General features: G+C 43.3%; 1 protein-coding gene across 1 annotated transcript in view; it reads right to left on the bottom strand.

The window, feature by feature from the left end:
- Window positions 1-20871, bottom strand: part of LOC311016207 (uncharacterized protein) — a 618931-nt gene that overhangs the window by 560755 nt on the left and 37305 nt on the right. Inside the window, exon 5 of the mRNA XM_084013783.1 lies at window positions 15596-15718. Coding sequence (XP_083869909.1) covers window positions 15596-15718 — 123 coding nt within the window. The remainder of the gene's footprint in view (window positions 1-15595; window positions 15719-20871) is intronic.

The raw sequence follows: 20871 nt of genomic DNA, 5'->3' as shown, positions 1-20871 counted from the left end.
AAGACAATACTTTGCGTTCACATGGGGAGGACAAAGATATCAGTACACATGTTTCCCTCAAGGCATGAACCTCTCCCCAGGCGTATTCAATAAAGTGTTGAACCAGCATCTAAAACAGGAAGTTACACTTCCAGACAAAACCATTTGTCTACAATATGTGGACGATTTGCTAATAGCGGCAGACAGTGCAGAACATTGCATACAGGCTACGGAAGCAGTTTTGAAAGTATTGGCTAAAACCGGGTACAAAGCATCCAGGAAAAAGTTACAGTGTTGTAGACCACAGGTGCAGTTTTTGGGGAGATGGATAACAGGGGAAGGAACTTATCTCTCGGGAGAACATAGGGACACGATTCTGCGACACCCTAAACCACAGGACGTCAAAACAATGCTAAGTTTTTTAGGACTAACAGGGTACAGTAAACATTTCATCCCAGACTACAATAACAAAGCGGGCCCTTTGCGAAAGATGGTACTCGAGGCGGGAATGAGAAATCAGAAAGACCTGTTAAAATGGACAATAGAGGCGGAGGAAGCCTTTATAAAACTCAAGCAGGAGATGGCAGGAGCAGCAGCTCTGCAGACTCCAGATTACAAAGAACCGTTCTACTTGGACACCGCCGAAAAAGAAGGAACAATGAACGCAGTTTTGTATAAAAAAAAACTACAAAAAGAGCAGAGAGAACTAAATCAGACAGTAATTGCATTTCTCCTCGTAGCAGTGACAGTTGCAGTTTTAGCATTGTGGTGTCTTGCTTGTATATGGTCTAACATCTGCTAAAATATGGAAGTCGCTCGACCCCGTCCATGGCATCCGTTCAGACACCCAGGCCTGTGTGGATTAAGAGGAACTACGTGTTTCCTCTTAACAGTCTCTCTGATAATTGTTCTCCCCTTGTGGTTATATGACAGACCACGGTCAGACTTTAGCAGCCCACATCCGTCCAACTCCACTCAACCTCTCAACCACACCAGACGTTCCCTGCGGGTAAAACAGGAAATAGTGAAAAGAAAGAATTGGTGTGCCAAAGAGAAGATTCGAATGACGTGGACGACTTTTTTGTGTCCACCCATTAACCAAACCACGACTTACTACATACCCTTATCCATGATCATAGGGCCACGAGGGAAGGGTAGCGCCGACACCCTCCGCCCCAGAGGGTGGTATTTAACAGGGGATTCCAACCCAGGATGGGGGGCCTGTTTCGCATGGTCAAAAGGGGTGGGGTGCAAACCCAGCACCCGCCTCGCCAAAGCACTGCAGAAAATAATCACCATGACCTATGAACCGACAGGGGGAGAGGGGGGAACCCGGCAAATCCAGCTAACGTTTGATCTAAAACACTTTGCAGATGGAAAAGGAGAGTTTTCCCCGATAAAGTTATGGGCCTGGTACCCAGGGGCAGGCCCTCGTGATTATGATTTCGACTTCTCCATAGCCCCACAGCCGCCGCTCGAACCCAACAGCACGCAGCCACTCATCCTAACGTCCAAAGCGTTTGAGGCCAAGAAAAAGACCTCTAACACAAATACCAAAACCCCTGAAGCAGCCGCACCTATTAAGACCATGATCTGGGATCACACCAAAGAAGATAAGAAGTATTTTATGGAAACCGGTGCGATAGTGGACTATAACGCGTGGCTGTCCATAGTCAACAGCGCGGGTCATGCCACAAAGAAGGATTGCATAGTATGTATGGCGGCCAGAATGAATCTGAAACTGATTCCCACAGTATTCGAAAGGGAAAATAGCACAAAGAACGGCACCATAGCATGTATATACAGGTACTTTGCGAACCAGTCTCAGTTCGAGGATTCAGGCGTTAAATGCGCGGTTGAGTACGATAAAATCCATCCTCAGATGACAAAACAACAACGCCCCCTCCATTCGTCGCGAAACTGCCAGAAAATATCACCTGTTTTGAAAGTAATAATGGCGTCGTCAACCGCTGCAACAGCTCGGGCTGTTCGTTGTTTATGGGTGAGGTGTCTCTCTCACAATGCGATCAAGTAGTGGTTACAAACATAAACTTCACCGTCATGCGAAGTGATATCTGGTGGTGGTGCGGAGGCACCATAATCAGGGACCGACTCCCGAGAGGATGGACAGGACGATGTGGTCTGATAAGTCTGTTAACCCCTATGAAGGTAATGCCTGTCAACATGACTAGCCTCCCCGGGAGTGCAGACATTCTGCACCGTTATCATCGTGTCAAACGCGAAATCGATTTGGAAAAGGGTTCTCCAGTATATATAGATGCAATTGGAGTACCAAGGGGAGTGCCAAATGAATACAAATTAGCAGATCCAGTTGGAGCAGGATTTGAATCACTGTTCCTCTTTATCACAGTAAACAAAAATGTGGACAGACTTAACTACGTTCATTACCAAGTCCAGCGCTTGACAAATTTGACCAGAGACTCTCTAGCCGCCGTACACCAGCAACTTAGTGCCACGTCCCTAGTTGCTTTCCAAAATAGGGTGGCATTGGACATGTTACTGGCAGAGAAAGGAGGTGTTTGTTCCATGTTTGGTGACGAATGTTGTACCGTGATACCCAATAACACAGCCCCAGACGGATCTCTAACCAAGTCACTGAAAAGGTTGCAAATGATGGCAGAGGAATTAAAATCTCATTCAGGAGTGGAGAACCCCATGTCAGCGTGGTTTGAAAAGATGTTTGGAAGATGGAAAACCCTGCTTATGGCAGCACTAACATCTCTGATAATCTCTATTGCCATGCTGGCACTGTGTGGATGTTGTTGTATTCCATTCCTACGCTCCCTGACTGAACGAATCTTGGAGACCGCCATGACAAAAAGAGAAGAGCCCAGGTACCAAATGATGGCTTCTATAAATATGGAATCAACGACACACATATATGAAGCCTTATTGACTGATCCGGCAACTAGAGCCAGTACTTTCACCGGCACAGGTGACCCACTTGAAGGAGAAGTAGAGTCGGCATATTGAAGCCACTCCAAAGGATTGATCACTCTTAGGAGTGATCAACAGGGGGAATTGTAGACATAAAAATGTTTAGAAGGAATGATGACCTCTGGAAATTGTATGTTACATGAGTGGCATATCTCAGAATCAAATATGCCCTTCATAATCATGTATGTTTTTTCTAATTAGAAATGTGTTTCATAATCATATAATGTGAGTCATTATAATCATGTAGTGTGATTCACTACAATCATGTAATGTGTTTGTTATTAATCTATTCTGTCATCCTCAGACAGCAGCGGAGTAATAGAAAGTCACCATCGGCGAGTGAGAGGTCAGGAGACACTTAGTGTATAGCACAGACGCAGCTGAATAGAGGAAGTTCATGAACTTATACCCTCTTCATGGACACATATAACCACATTAGAGGAATAAAAACTGCAGCAGCTTACACACAGACGTACAGTCAATAATTATAGGTTTAAGAGGTACCAGTCAGAGCCAGATGGAGAGGAAACAAAGACGCAATGTATGGTAGAACACAATGTATGGTAGACGCGCATAAGTGTTGTTTTCACAGGACCGGAAGAAGAGGTTGGCAAGTGAAGAGCACGAGGTCAGCAAATGGACGAGGCCCCACTCTCGAGACAATGCCTACTTCATCGGCTCAATGGCAGAAAGAGGAACCTGCTGAAGGAGGAGCAGCATCTCAAAAATACACATATGCATGCATAAGCAGGACACATAGCCCTGCCTGTTTTGTAACACTATATATTCTGGAGCAGGTAGCTTAGACACAAGAACTTCATGCCTCTGGTACTGAGCACTGTGTTGCACACAGCAGCTCTTAGCTAGATAAGTGAATTTCTCCAGACGTCTGTATCATCTGATGTTCATCTGCCAATAAATGCCAGCAGCAATGGCGCACTAAAGAACCAACGGCTTCGCTGTCTCCGTGATCCTCCTGCAGAATCTGAACAACGCAATATAGACTCTGTGAGGTCCTTCTGATTGACTAACTTGTGAACAAAAATTCCTACAGTAGCTTTGAGTATTCTGTAACCATTGTTCTGTTTTGATTACCGCACTGGTGTAGTGTGCATATACCAACAGGGTAGTCTTCAAATCAAACACTGCTCATGACCCCTTACTGGAAAGGTTTTGCTATTAGCTAAGTAATTTGCATTAGCAATACCATTAACAGTGTGTTACAGTGTTACAGACTGGAAAATTAACCAGATGAACAAACATATAACTTTTATCTGACAACAGTGTATATAACTGAGGTAAAACATGTATTTGTTTAATGTGTTGTTAACTGATAGAACCACAGCAGCTACTTCAACTTGCAGCCCATTTCCGCTTTGAACAAAGAAGTGTTGGAGGATTTTGTCAATTAAACGTATGCCAAAAGAAAAGGAAAGCCAGCCTACTTACAATACAACTAATGAATCAACTTTTCATTTTGTATTAGTTGAGACAGAATTGATTGAGTAATTTAGCCAAGACTTTGTAAACAGGCTGAAAAGCCATATTTCATCAGTTGATATTACTGTACAACTGTGTGTTTTGAATTGGGGTTGTATGCAGTTCTTGTGCCCAGATTCTTTAAGAGATTTATAGGGGGGATAGAAGACAGACAGAGAGGGAAACAGAGAGCAAACTGAAAACGTGTGTCCATACTTCTGATCAGTCCACTGCTTTCATTCTAATTTTCTTCTCATGGCAGTTATTCTATTTTTGATGAAATATTTGACTGCTTTCCAGTCTCTTTGTTGCAGCGCTTGAGGTTCTGCAGAAATGCAGCGCTCACAGTCGGCTTTACCTGGAACATCTTGCCTCACCAAGAGCCTCTTCAGGTGTTTTTCTACTGCAGCAATTTCCTCCGGTGTCCAACGTTTTACAGCAGCTTGCTTACCTAAGTAGGCAGAAAAAGATTACATTTTGATTAAACTGACAATTTCCAGGGCTGTGATCCGCTTCATGATGGGAATGGCAGTTCTTTTGATTATACTGAATCTCTAGAATCAGTTCATTAAAATGATTTGCTCAAAGAATTCATTCACCGAATCGTTTAGTGCATAGCAGGAGCCCTGACTGCATAGCACCTTACCCGACTCCCTGAACTGATAAACAGACAATCGATCCGTCATTAAGTTGGCTGGAAGCAGCTGTGTGTCGGGGAGAGGATCAGGGAGACTCGACGCGGCACCGGTACCAGTAATAAGGGCAGCAACACATTCTGTGCTTCTGTACTGTGCTTTTCTGAATCCTAGTGGGCTTTCAGCAGCAGACCGACCGGGGGTGGGGGCCAGCAGGTGCTGAATTCATGGGTTCATGTGTCTGTGGCTGAGCCGCTCAGGGCAGTTACAATTACTTGTAGTTTCTAAGCGGAAGGGGGTGGGGACAATGCGGGTCGAGGAGAAGCAGGGGAGACGAGGGCATTGGATGGAGGGTACGAGCCAATGCGAGCCTTCCGTGACAGATGGATAACATTGGTCAATTTCTATGCAGGCCTACGGCTGATAGACTGAATTTTTTGGTTCTTTTTGCAATTCATATTGTGTAGATCGGACTACAGGACCATAATCGCCGTATAAATGATGTTAATAATAATTACCAATCTTCCAAATGGTAGACCATAGCTTTAACTCAGGGGTGGGCAATTATTTTTTCCAAAGGGCCACACTGACTCCGATAAAGTGAGTGAAGGGCCACACGATTCGAAATCAAATTGAAACAACAAATATTTATTGCTGAATTATATATAATTACATATATTAGCCTATATAACTACATATATTTGGTGGAAATGATTGCATTACAATAGGCTGACAGCCCACAAACCATGTAATCGCATTTTCAACTTATATCCATCACAGATCACTGAAGAAACATGCTGTATTATGATATAAATATGGACTCAAGGCAGATTGTTTTATCAAAACTTACTGACCATAAATGACTGCACCAATTAATAATGTTAACAGACACCTGAATATTATAATTAAGCACTCAGATCCTTTGCAGTTCTGATTCAGTGAGACTGTTCTATTTGTATGTAGATAACCTTTTATTTATGAAGAAACACAATACTCATTTGCTGCTGCCTAACAGCACCAACATGAAAAAAAAAGACTGATTTGATTACAAGCGTAGCCATTGGTGGATGGAGGCTTCAGACGCACGTGGCTACAATCAGTCATATGGTCGATCACGTCAGAAAACCCAGCGATCTCATAAAATGCTCTTTTAATCACAGTTTGCTAAACCTTAGTGTTTGGGAAATAATAATTAGGTGCCGTGATGTTGCTTTATAACCGTCAGCAGTTATGATTAGGCTGACGGAGGGTTGTGAAACACCGGCCCGGTCCCGCGGTCTAGGCTACCGCTGACAGGTCGCGGTGATCAGAAACTCCGCTGTGGAGAAAACCTGCACCAGAGCGGCTGCTCTCTCTCCTCAGTCGGAGCTCCGGTGTCCGACAGAGAAAGAGACTGAGCAGCCGTCTGTCTTCTACCTGGAGGAGGTTACTTTCTGTCTGCGATGTGCAGGCTCCTGATCTAACAGGGCTGTCACTGTTTCAAACAGCTGATTAGTGCGCATCAACGTAATTAAAGCAGTAGGGTCATAATAGCAGTTCGGCTCGCACTTCGGCTCACGGGCCGGATTGAGACGGCATGCGGGCCGGGTCTGGCCCGCGGGCCGTAAAATGCCCATGTATGCTTTAACTTGTTCTTGACCAACCCAATACTTGATACATACTACTTTATCAAAGCTTGGTTGCCGTGCTGAGGCACCAGGTGCGTTAATGAAGTTATAGGCTACTGTTCAGGCAGCAGTGATCGCTCACTGGTCGCCTGTGTTTTAGAGAGGGAGGGTAGAGAGGGTGGCGATATGCTTCCTCAGTTTTGTTGATGTTAATGCTTTAGGATTTTTGATGTGGTCACATTCTCTTACAAACTGCCTTATGCAGTCAGAAGCCCTTATGTAATGGACAGAGTGTGGTAATGCAAACAGATATCCATTGTCACGCAGCACCCCGCATTCTTTTCTCTTCTTGGTTAGAGCATCGAGTGACTCTCTCATGAGTGGGGTCAAAAGAACTGGAACCTTTCTTCCTCTCTTTCCAACAATTGTAATCCTTACAAAATGTTTGCACAGCTTCTGTTCAAGTGGTGTAAGAGCCAAGCTTACATCTTCATGTGTGTCTGATGTGTCCTTTGACAGGTACGAAGACAGGAGCATCCTGGACACTTCCCCTGCTCTCCGGCGGTTAAACAGTACAACCTGTGTCAGGGTCACTTTTGCCAGCTCTTTCCAGTTTGATGGTGATGGGTATTCTTGCAGATCATTCAAATGTTGCTGCTGTTTCTCAGCTAGATGACAATGAAGCTTTTGGATATCTTGTGTGAAAGGTAAGAGTTGAGGAGCATTCCATTTGCTCTGGTCTAGCTGAGTTAATGCTTGGCTCGCAATATCAAATCTCCAACTTTCTTGATAAAGCTGTGCAAAATCCTCAGCATCTTGAGTAGCTTGTTTATCTTTCTTTTTCAGGCCTTCGGACTTGATGAACATAGCCAAAGAGTGTAAGCTATGGCCAACCTTGCGCGCAAGAGATGGACGTTGGTATATACGAGTTTGCTGACTGAATCCAGACAGGCTCTTTGCAGCAGAGACAACCTGACTGTACTGTTCAGGTTTTATGAGTTCTTGAATGGTCTTCATATGTGTAAGTTTTCTTGCTTCCAATAACAGCCTGCCAAGCTCTCTCAGTTTCTGTCGTATATACTGATGTTGACTGACTTTCTTCTCATTCTTTTTGAACAGTCTGTAACCATACTCGAGAAGGCAGCGGTCTTCTTTAATAACAACTGCAATCCTGTCTTGATTCATAACACTTAAGAACTTCCAATAAGCATCGTTAAAGCCAGGTGGAGCAGGTTCAGCGAAAGCACACAATGCCTGAACTCTTGTTTTGCCTGGTTTAGTACTCTCAGGTTTGAAGCTGCACACCTGAAAATGACGCCACATCGCTCTTCTGGAGAACAAGCCATAGCAGTGAACACAATGTGCAAAATCCTGTCCTTCAGATTTTTTCGGTGGTTGCTTCCATGGGACGAGATTGCCTTTTTGTGTCTCCAAAACATCACTGTTGTGCTCAAAGTTGCCCTTATTTCGTATATAGTCTAACTGCAGTCTCCTTTCTTCTGAGTTCTTTGGCAAGCTCAGTGCTTTTGCAACCTCTGTTTCATCTTGGTGCTTACGCCACAAGTGTCTTGACATTTTCTGGACAAACTTTCTGCAATAAAAGCAGAAATGTTTCTTATTATAGCTTCTAGATCCATCCCCCTTCTTTAAAACTGGACTGACATAGATAGACTGTTCTTCTTCCAGGGGCATTGACACACTCACATCCTTTTTTGAATATGTTGACTCTATTTTCTTTTCATTCCCATCAGCTCTGCTATTTGGAAATTTTTGTGTGGGGGCATGACTTCTTTCAAAGGGTGTGTTCTGGCTAAGCTCAAGCGGGCTCTGACTGGAAGACTGACTTGTGTGCTGACCAGAAAACTTGCTTCTCTGCTTGGAGGAGTCACTTCCACTCTCCCTGGGCTTAAACTTGCTCTGACGGGATGACTTGCTTCTTCTTTGCCTGGAAGACTCACTTCCACTCTCCCTGGGCTTAAATTTGCTCTGACAGGAAGATGTTCCTCTGCTATATGCTGATTTTTTCTTTTTTCCATCTTCCAGGGTTAATTCCAAACTGCTATCACTTTCAGTGCTTTCGTCAATGGAACATGGAATGTACTCATCTTGACTATCTATGTTTGAGTCATCTGATTCCACAACGTTCATCTGAATCTTTCAAAACAACAACAACAACAACAACAACAACAAAATCATGTGTCAATCACTCATTTTGAAACATTAAGTATCAAAAATCTGAGCATACTTTGAATGTCTAGGCATACTAAGAAAATAAAATTCAGTATGGAGCCTTCTACATGGAGCATTTTAAGTCTAAGTAAATTTATGAATTAAAAGACATACTGTTAAATAATGTTAGACAAAACATTGGACTAAAAACTAGGGATGGGCGTTTTCATTTACTTTTATATTAAATTACTCACATTACATAATGAACAAATACTAGCATTTTTTTTTTTTACCATAAAATTAAATCTGTTAGGTCCATGTCTGACTGTTAACATTGGTTCCGCCAGTGTTTCCAGGCAGACAAGATATTGCATGTACTACTAAATGAGTTGTAGTCACAACAAACACACTGAGCAGGTTAGAATTCTCAATGGACATGAAAATTAAGGCCTGAGGTGAATGCAGTTGTTAGCAGGCAGAAGTCGGCATAACACCAGTGGCTCAAATTATAACAAAGTGAGAGGACACACATATAGCCTGCAGCTGGTAAAACAGCAACTTTACGTTCAATTGTTCATACAAAAAATGAGAAGTTGCCCGCAAAATGAAGTTCATTCCCTGCCCTTACACCACAAGCTTACGGCAGTGTTATCTCTCTCTCTCTCTCTCTGATGGTCTCGCAGCTGGCTGTTGCTCCATGTTCACATTCCCAGTCCCAGCGAGAGTAGTGAACTGTTACTCAAATAATATTGTTATGAATGGGTGTTTGAGTAATTAGGAATCGTGCCCATCCCTAGTAAAAACCTTCAAAACAATCTAAATATATATACAATAAAGCCTAAAAAGGGAACACACTTGGTATTCATTTACAAAACAAAATAGGGAAATAAAATTGTGTCAGTATCAGGCAAGAACACCAGACATGTTCACAGTCATGAAAACACATACAAGAATAAAAAAAAGGGCTTACGGGATGGCAAGAGATTCTTCTCGGCCTCTGTGAATTCCTTTCAGGCTTAGAAATGAAAGTGCCCTGTTGGCTATCATCGCTTGAATCGTAGAGACAACCAGCAAAATCTTGTACTCTATCCATCTGCAAAAAGGAAGACATGGAGATATGATTCTCCCTTTTTGTTGAAAACAAATGTAGAAAAACAAATGGCAGGTGCTTTTGGGGAAAAGGGCTCATCAACTAAATACTCATACTGTTTAAATAACTTTTAGGACCTTACCAGAATGCTTTTAGTGCGTCTCAGTGGTGGAACAAGTTCATCATCTGATTGCTCGTTGGAATGGTTGTTTGGAGAAGCCTCATCACAGGTGTCTTGCACAATACATTCATCGGTATCGTACAAATGATCAGACACATCCGGCCCACTATCCATCTGCAAAAACAAAAAGGTATGTCAAGACGTGCATACATTCATACATAAATACTAGGGTGGGGTAATATGATACACTCAGCTCACGAGACGAGACGAGACAGGGTTCACGAGATCGAGACGAGACGAGATTCTAAGAAAACTACAATGACAAAATATGACTGGACCAACAGACTTTTATTTAACCGAGTTGCACATGCATTTTGAAATGTTTTATTGTAACTATTTACATGCATGATGTAAGCATGAGCTTTAAATAAATTTCTTCTTCCACAAATTGAAACTAAAATTAAAATTTATAAAAGTTAAAATAAATTAAATATTTATTTCTTTTTTTCAAGTGCAAACAATATTATGTGCAGTGTTTCCTCTAGGATTTTTTAAGTAGTGGCAGCGACCCCCCCCCCCAGTGCCATTCACTACCCGATACTCGGATCCCCCCTCCCTCGTCGCACGGTCTAGCACATATTCCGTCACAACGCAAGTGTGAGTGAGCGCAAGTGTGAGTGAGCGCAAGTGTGAGTGAGCGCCAGCGAGAGAGAGAGAGAGAGAGAGAGAGAGAGAGAGAGAGAGAGAGAGAGAGAGAGAGAGAGAGAGAGAGAGAGAGGCGGCCGCCACAGAGTCGGTAATTAACGCTGGATGCGTTTGGTTGATAAGTTTAGTTTTTACTGAGGGGGAATGAAGAACTCAGCTGTGACTGAAAAGCACCTAAACCAAGTCGAGTAGAGTTGTAACTGTGTAGTGTAAAGGGTTGCAAAGTAATGGTAACTGGTAGTGGAAACCCTGCTTTACATTTTTTTACATAAAAAAAAAAAATCTTGCGAGACAGATTTTAACGCGATGAGAAATATCGCCGAGTTTGGTCTCGCGAGATCTCGTCACACCCCTAATAAATACACATAAAACCAATAACAGCAAGGTTTATACAATTACTTGACTAAAAAAATGACTGGAATTCAAAGCATTAAAGGCATACCATTATTTTTTCTGTATTCTTCCTTCCATCACGGTGTGGAGTGGAAGTTTTGTTCTCCATACAGTCTTCATCAGTTTCATCACTATCTGAATAAGCAACGAGCGAAAACCTTTGGACTTCAAAAACCTAAACATAAAAAAACAGCAAAAATCTGTTAACTTGAAGAGTCCATATATGGCGGAATCTGCCAACTAGAAAGGTTAGCCAAAGCAAAAACTGTTCCTGAGATAGTAGTAGCATATAAACATGGCATAGTCTGATTAAAAAGATGCATCCAGAAAAGCAAACTAGAGAAAGAGCGTGTCTGTAACATGACATGACTGGAAACAAGTGTGTGTGACATTAGCTGGCTGTTATCACACCACCAAATAAGTAATCATGACTGCTTTAAAGCAATATAAACACTGATGGCCCATTTTGGCATAGTCTTTCTGAGGTATCAGCAACTCTCATGAGCCATTACAAAGATTTGCAGTGTCTCACATTTGAAATATCACTTTAAAACATGCAACAGCTCACACAGTGTACAATAATGACTGTTAAAATCAAAGTTGAGATAATGCCAGGTGTTGCCACAGTCACATAAAAACACTTTCAGTGAGAACCAAACGGAAGGGCCCCATACGGTTGAGACTAGAAACATACAAGTGTGTTAAGTTCCCCTCCCCCATCAAGGAGAGACTAGAGAAAGAGTGTCTGTGACATGAAATGACCCCACAAGGTCATGACTTGAAACATGTGACATTAACTGGCTGTTATCACACCTACCCAATAGAAATCCTGACTGCATTAAAGTGAACATTGGCCCATTTTGGTGACAGAACAGCATCACATGCAAGTCACCACAGATTACTTGTGATGACTGTGTTTACAATGTCTTTTTACCTGTGTGTTAGTCTCATCTGGCTTTGATTCCTCATGGAACATCTGGGCTACAGGACTGGTCTCTGTCTCTACTGCTGCAGCAGGAGTCTGAGGGTCCGCCGCCTGCAATTTAGATGCCAGACAAGAAGACACTTAGAGCTGACAGAAATCATAGCTGTATGTGGAGACATTCACAGCTAACAATGTTACCTAATAGTAAAACAGATTCTCAAACAGCACAGAACTATAAAACTGAGATCACCGCATAGTCTTTCTGAGGTATCAGCAACTCTCATGAGCCATTACAAAGATTTGCAGTGTCTCACATTTGAAATATCATTTTAAAACATGCAACAGCTCACACAGTGTACAATAATGACTGTTAAAATCAAAGTTGAGATAATGCCAGGTGTTGCCACAGTCACATAAAAACACTTTCAGTGAGAACCAAACGGAAGGGCCCCATACGGTTGAGACTAGAGAAAGAGCGTGTCTGTAACATGACATGACTGGAAACAAGTGTGTGTGACATTAGCTGGCTGTTATCACACCACCAAATAAGTCATCATGACTGCTTTAAAGCAATATAAACACTGATGGCCCATTTTGGCATAGTCTTTCTGAGGTATCAGCAACTCTCATGAGCCATTACAAAGATTTGCAGTGTCTCACATTTGAAATATCACTTTAAAACATGCAACAGCTCACACAGTGTACAATAATGACTGTTAAAATCAAAGTTGAGATAATGCCAGGTGTTGCCACAGTCACATAAAAACACTTTCAGTGAGAACCAAACGGAAGGGCCCCATACGGTTGAGACTAGAAACATACAAGTGTGTTAAGTTCCCCTCCCCCATCAAGGAGAGACTAGAGAAAGAGTGTCTGTGACATGAAATGACCCCACAAGGACATGACTTGAAACATGTGACATTAACTGGCTGTTATCACACCTACCCAATAGAAATCCTGACTGCATTAAAGTGAACATTGGCCCATTTTGGTGACAGAACAGCATCACATGCAAGTCACCACAGATTACTTGTGATGACTGTGTCTGTCTTTTTACCTGTGTGTTAGTCTCATCTGGCTTTGATTCCTCATGGAACATCTGGGCTACAGGACTGGTCTCTGTATACTGCCATTAAGCCATCGTATAATTGTTACACTTTATCCTCCTTTTTAAACCACCAGAGCGCAGAGGAAATGCACTATAATGAGTGGCACGCTCGTGCGCGCTCAGTCGTGGAGCGTGGAGAGCGCAAATTTATGGATGACCCCGAGCCACGGCCCCCTGCCCGACTGGAGGGGTATCAACAGGGCGCAAGAATCCGTGAGGATGTTATGCATTTGTAATATAAGGAAGACAACAATCAATGTTCATTGTAAACGTATTATTTTATTAATCACAGTGCGCGTTTGCCGTAGCTCATCTGCAACGTTGTTGATGGCGGTGATTGTGTCTCGCTGAAGTTGCAGGACGGCATCATTGAGCACCCGACTGCTTGATGTGCCATGCGCCCGGGGTGCGCTGCTGCTTTGCGCCGGACCCGGACGCTGTGCTGAGGGCCCGTCACCGTCAACCTCCTCACATCACCCTCCTCACCGTCACCCTCCTCACGTCACCCTCCTCACCGTCACCCTCCTCTACGCCCAACGCTGCAGACTCTGGAAGGACAAAAACTATTTAACGTTTTGTTTTATATACAATAAAAGTGTAAAATCTGTTCACCCTTATCCCTCTGGTCTGTGTCTCCCTCCTTTTCAGACACAATCCCCGTCAAAGTCACATCAAAATCAAACTTCCTCAAATACTCTAGCAATACATTAAATCCATGTTAGGAGCGGAAAGATGTCATTTACCTTCAGATCACCGTCCGCTCCTCCGTCCCACTGACGCCGTTGACAGCAGCAGCAATGTAGTGCCACTCGCACTGCGTCTTTTTATTCGTGATCCCGCTGCTGTGGCCACTAAATTAAATTATTTTCCGGGCCTCCACCTCCCCAACAAGTGTCTCTTCTCCGTTTCTGAAAAGTAAGGTTTCTTCGCTATTTTCCTGGCCTGTCGCCGTGATTCACCACACGGAAACGATTGCATGCCGGCTCATTAACATAGTAAAATGTGGGCGTGTACAGGGCGGGATTCAGGTACGCACACTTGTAGGTGATCCTGTGATTTATAAAGGGAACATTGCGGACAGCTTGCGTGCGCACAGTTTTATAAATCAGATTTTTTTTTGGCGCACGCAAACTTTGGCTTTTTGGCGTACGTACACTTTTAGTAAGGATCCTACGCACAGTTTTATAAATGAGGGCCCTGGTCAGCTCCGATGTAAACCCACTTTAGCATATATTAGCTTAGCTTAGCTTGCAGTAGCTGTCACGTTAGCCAATTTAGCTTCTCACTGACTCTTAACTTTTCTCTGGCTGGTCTAGACCTGATTCATCCTCTAAGGAGGGTTCAGGTTCAGTTCTTACCTTCCATCATCAGCTTGGTCAGTTTTAATTTCAATAGGGTGATCCATAGACCAGTCAGTCTTCATGGACACACAGCTGGGTCCAGGTCCAGGGGAGTCTGCTCTCTGCTGCTGCATCCTGATACATTAAATACAATATCAGATTCTAACTAGTTGAGCTTCATGAATCAGTTTGCTCTGTTTATCTTTATATTGATGAGTCTTGCTCTAAGAGTTGATGCTAGTGTCAGAATCAATACTATAAATGGATCTGGGTCACATTAGACCACGTTGTGGACCCGTGAACACCCGTCTTAGTGCTGGACTCAGCGTTTTGCTAGCATAATGTTAGCTTTGTGGTTTGTAGCTGTGCCTAAGGTTTCTATGAGTTGAGCGGACTAGAAATATCTCCCGTTGCCAAGTCGTATCTAAGGTCCGTCCTATTAACGGGAGCAGTGGACAATGTTTCCGTTGCATGAGAACCTTATGGGGTGACAATGATGGGGAAACGGAGTTATGACTCGTGAAACAACTTTACATTTTGGTTGCAAAATCTCCACTGGGCGTCTGATGGTTCTGTCCTTCACGTAGTCCATTACCTCCTGATAATAGACACCTCCTCATGCATTATCAGTTACGTTAAAACCTAAAATAAGAGTCTGCTGGATATAAAGCGTCTTACTTAATACTCTAAAACCTCCCTTGAGTGAGAGGAAGACGGTGTTCTAGTTTGGTGTTAGTTTGGAGTCTTTCTGTTCTTAGCTTAGCTTAGCCTGGCCGCTACTCTTCTATGTCATTAACTCTTTACTTTTCCCGTCTATGAGTCTTTTCTTTCAAGAGGTTTTCTCCTCATTGTCTCTTTAAGGTTGGATTGTTTATTTCATATTCTGTAGTTTAATCCCAGTTAAAAAGGATTTAATTGGTCCTTTCTGTTCGAGCTTCAGGGAAACAAGAGACTGTCTGTCACTCATCGTGGTTCAGAAGACAGAACGGGTTGCAGGATTCAGGGCTGGTGGACTCTGAGTTACTGATTAAGGTGCTGGTCTAGACCTGATTCATCCTCGAATGAGAGTTCAGGTTCAGTTCTTACCTTCCATCAGCAGCTTGTTCAGCTTTAAAGACAAAAGGGTGATTCATAGAGTGGTCACTCTTCATGGACACACAGCTGGGTCCAGGTCCAGGTCCAGGGGAGTCTGGTCTCTGCTGCTGCATCCTGATACAATAAATACAATTTAAGAAATACTTTTACTATGATATTATCCCAATACAATATTATCATGATACATAGGTCACGATATGGAGGAAACCCCCCTTCCTATCTGCAATGTCATGAGTGGTGCAAATAAACATAAAACCATCCTGCTGTCAAACTAAGTAGTGTGAGGGGCAAGTTGCATTGTGGGAGATGTTTGGCAGTTCAGACCATCACATTATTCATTCAGCAAATGTGTCATGTGTGTAAATTACAAACCACTCAGGTGGAAGATTCCATCAGCTGTTGTGAGTTATTGTTGGTCGACACTGTGTTTTTGTGGTCCAACAGACCAACAGAGAATCTGAATTTCCAGTTAAACTTTCATTCCTTTCATTCAATATTTGAAGCTGATCAGCTGAAGTGTCAGCAGGTTACAGTGTTGGTCCAGGTGTGTGTCAGGTTAATATTTAATCTGAATATTTATTTGACTCATCAAACTTTACTGCTTCTTCTTCTCAGACAACTAACAGTATTGAAGGCAATTAAAGCTTCTGGTCTCAGTGATTGTTCACCAAAGTGAAAACAAATGGATTCAACAGGAGAGTCGACACTAGATTCAGATCATCCCCTACATGGACTACAAAGGTCTGGACCAAGACCTGGTTCTTCACCTCAGGACAGTCAGATAATAACAAGGTTCAGTTTTAAACTCAATAAAGCGATCTAGTTAATATTATGTATATTCATGTTGTTGAGTGAGAACCATGATGGTGGAGTGATCTGAGTCCTGGACACTTAGAGATCCTCGTCTCACCTCTGAGCTTTGGTCTGGCTGTCATGTCCCCCATCCTGGGTGGTTTTAGAGGGAAGGACTCCGTCCTCTCGGTCCTCACACTGATTCATAGCAGAGTCTCCACCTGCTGGCAGAGACGCACACTGTCACTACGGCAACACTGACAACAGAGAGGCAAAGTCCCGCCCCTTCCTGTGTCTCCAATGGGACCTCATTTCTTGAAAACTATGAACGGTAGTTAACGGTGAGACCAATAATGTTTTGGTCCCGTTTGAGTTGTACAGCGTCCAGACGACAGCAGGAGAACCTCAAAGGCTTTCAGGACACAGCGACACACAAAGTTACCGCTCCAGTTACAATATTTCAACTGACTCAAATACGCATTTAGTCCTTGTGTTAGTCTTTGAGCTTTTCTTCATAGATAACTTTAGCTTCAATGCTAACATTTTATTCACATTGTAAATAGCTCAGACTTTAATGTCCAACATGAAGCAGTAGGGATGAATCCCTGTTGTCGTTAAACACCGTTGTCGTCCTGTCGTAGGGAGTTAGACCTTGTCCATGTGTTTTTGTTGGTTTCTTTTGTTATCGGATTAGCTCGAACTCCGGTCAGGAAGTTACATTGTTACGTTTATTGCTTTGGCCTTTTGTTCGACATGAACTTCCAACAAAGTCTCACAGCAATTAGTGAAACAGTCATGGAATTGTAATCTAGTCATTTGTATACATGGACATGAATTTTACATTTTTTTCCTGGCATTCAGCAAACTGTTTGTACATTCAGTTGGTTGACATTATGCTACAAAACCAATGCTAGCTTTAGAAAACAAAACCAACAACAAAACCAACGTTAACTTTAGACAAAAAAAATACTACATAGAAAGAATGAAATACTACATAGACATACAGTAGTACACAATGTTATAAGAATTTTGTATAACCTCATGTCTTAAAGTTTTCTTTGTTCAGGTTACAGCCTTATGTGTTGAACTGTTTATTACTTTAGTATCCCCATGGCTGACCTAAATGTTATCAGAGGCCTGGTAGTCATGATGTCTAGTTCTGCATGAAGATTAACTGTCAGTGACGCGTTATCTCCTGTGCCTTTAAAAGACTCAAGTCACAACAGTGATTTGAGCACTTCCTCTGTAGCATCCTCACACGTTGTTGCACTGTAACTGCTCCTCTTGTACAAGATTAAAGTCAGACGTCGATTTTACTTATGTCTCCGATCTCCTCCTTGGGTGAATTTATTCGTTTACGGAAAAATTCTTTTAACATTTGGCGCCCAACGTGGGGCCCAATATCTGTTTCTTTTCTCCAACTACCGGACCTGAACACCTTGCAAGGCGGGCCCGGCTGGAGAGGAGAGCAGTGACGGGGTCCGAACGAAGGAGGAATCTGAGGCATCAAAAACAAATCGGGCAAACATAAAAATTCCTGAGTGAGAAATTTTTCACCATTTGGTAAAACGACCGAGATCTAGGATGGTGCCAGTAATAGACAAATCAAGCGTAGCGTTAGTTCTGGCAGGCCACGACGTCAAGCTCTAAATCAGCAGCAACAGCGTAGCTGTCAAAACCGAGGAGATCAGCTGACGGCTCAGCTGACTCCCCGTACCCGCTTCCTATTGGGAAATTGCATTCAGAGCGCGCTATTTAAACCGCTCTAGCCTGACCTCCCTCATTGCTTCCTCTGCCGGCTTTTTCAGACGAGCTCCCGTTCGAAGAGAATTCCAAATACGTCACAGGCCATATCACGTGACCTAAAACATCGCGTTAATAGTTTTCAAGAGCCGCTTCTCGCAGCGCTAAGCAGCGCGGTCTGCGACGGCTACAACCGGCTTGCCCACACCTCCGCTACAGCGGAATGGTTCTCATTGGTTAAAAGTTCAATGACGTGCAGGTCCGCACTCGGCGGCCACCTCGTGGTGAAATGCTTTGCCTTTATTTTGGTCGCTAATCTCATGGCTTGATCCAAAGTTCTGTGCATTGTGTTGTGAGCAGGCCTATTTATATTATGTGAGGTCCAGTTAATTCAAACATAGGATGATAATACAAATATACAAAAAAAAAAAAAATAAAAAAAAAATAAACACACACACGTCGCCTGCGTGTGCGTGTACATGCGTGTGTGTATTTATGCGTATATACATGTGTATATATAGCCTATATAGCAGGGGTACTCAAATACAATCCTCAGGGCCACAAAGATGTTTTTCAATGACTCAAAGGTCCATTTATTGAGGTCGGTCAGGCCACATGTGATATACTGTATTTAGTGCATTTCTTTTTGTTGTTCTTACCTCTGAATTTTGAGGATATGTTTCTCCAAAATTTGTATGCTTTGTCTCATAATGCCGCTTCAAATTGGAAATCTTCATCACAGATAGTCTCCTGGCATATTAAGCACATGGGTCTTGTGCTGGTTGGAGGAAGAATGAATGCAAACTTTTCAGTCCATTCTTCTTTAAATTGGCGATTTTCACTGTCCACCTTTCTTTAGGCAGAGAACTTGGAACACGCCATTTCCATGTAATCTTTTCCCGTCTATGCTATCTATCCATGCTCCTACTGGCAAAGTGGCAATATGCGAACCGCTTCAAAAACGAAAGTGAAACTAAAAAATGCTTGCAGCGCGACCCAATAACAGGCTGTCTGTGTATCGTTGGCATGGAGACAAGTCCCGATACACGTGTTGACCCAACAAAAACATATACTGAAAAAATAATAGTTCTGGGGCCACAAATAGGTGTACCGCTGCATATAGCCTATCGCTTGAGTCACGTTGACTCTGCTGTCAGACTCGACGGCGTTCGGCTACAGTCTCTTAGAGCCCGCCCCCTCAGACACCTGCAGCTCTCGTCGGCGTGATAAGTCAAGTCAAGCCAAGACCATCCTGAACAAGCGTAATGATAAGTGCGTGGTAGATTGTGGTGATGTGTCCGTGATGTTGATACGGAAGATAGCCTTATGATCCTAGACCTGGAAAGACTCTGACACTAGCAGGATTCTCCGTTGTTATGGCGTATACAGAGATGTAATCTGCGAAGTCTATCCATCCGTCCAGCCGAACTGGATCTTTCCATCATTGCCGATCTTGCCATGTCATACGGGGGAACTCTGTTCTATGAATACCACAAATCATTCTCTGCCAGGGCTGCCATGTTCATTCAGAGGTTAACCAAAGACTGGACTGGTCTGTGGTCGACCTGGCTCTAATCAGCAGGCACTGCACTGGCCGCTAAGCTCCTTCTTGCACCATTCGCAGTTCTTTCTCACACCATGCAAGCTGTGTCCCAAACCCGTGGCTATAGTCCATCCGCCGGCAGGCCAAAAGCAGATGAGGATAAGGTGACATCTTTTGGACTCCAATGTTCCACAAATCCATAAAAACGTATGCAATTTGTCAACTGTAACAAATTAACAGATTTATAAGACGCCTTACTTGGGAATCCTTGCTGGGGATCTTCATCATCTAGCAGCTCACATTCCAGGCCGCATATGCTTTTGGTTCACTGTTTTGAGTCCCGCAAATGCAGCCGTCCTCCATCAAAGGCCTCCTCGCAGGTGTCCAGTTCCACCTGCGCTGCTCGGATCCATCCGCCAACAGCTTGCTAGAGAATCCATCCATTAAGCTCCTGCTAAACGGCTTCAAGAGAGGAACCCAAGGCAAGAAATTTGTCTCCCTTTCACCACACTCCACTTTTGCACAAATTAATCACCCACCATGGAACGGGTGCTTTGGCTCATAGGCTCACTGTTAGGAACAGCCTTATGGGTTTTAATAGAGATACTCGGATCAGACATCAGCTCCGATATCGACTAATTAGCTGGACATCGGATGAATGAGGCCGATCCAGCATTCCGATCCAGCCATTTCATTTTTATTAACATCCTACACAGCAATACAGTGACAGCGATCTAGTCACTTCAATTCTGTTTGCTATGCTGGTTACGTCATCACGCAGAGCACGCTGGCAGCCAGTGATGAGTACACGGAGCAAAATGGAGCAAGCGCCGGTTCATTAAGCCTTTGTCCGTCGGGTTTCAGGCAGCTACTACATTTCATGTTACATTTTAAAATATCTGTTTACAGTGCACTTTACATGGTACAAGTGTTATTTATCTCTTTGCTGCTAACGTACACTTTATTCGTCAATAACAGTCCACAGTCATTACCTTTGTGTTCCTGAAACATTCCAAAACTGATAGAGACAGAAGCGGAATATCTGTTCCTAATTCCCAAACTAACTCTGTTTTTTGTCCATTGTCTTCCATGGCCCGCTATCTGGGAGCCGTGCTCCAGCCAGCCCACAGGAGCCGCTGTTCATCACGGAGGGAGGAGAACCCCTGTCACAAGCCTGGTTCACCTCTTG

The sequence above is a fragment of the Eutrigla gurnardus genome (assembly GCF_963514095.1).
Source record: "Eutrigla gurnardus genome assembly, chromosome: 7".
NCBI lineage: Eukaryota > Metazoa > Chordata > Actinopteri > Perciformes > Triglidae > Eutrigla > Eutrigla gurnardus.
The sequence above is the reverse complement of the archived record's forward strand: the minus strand, read 5'-3'. Positions and strand labels throughout refer to the sequence as shown.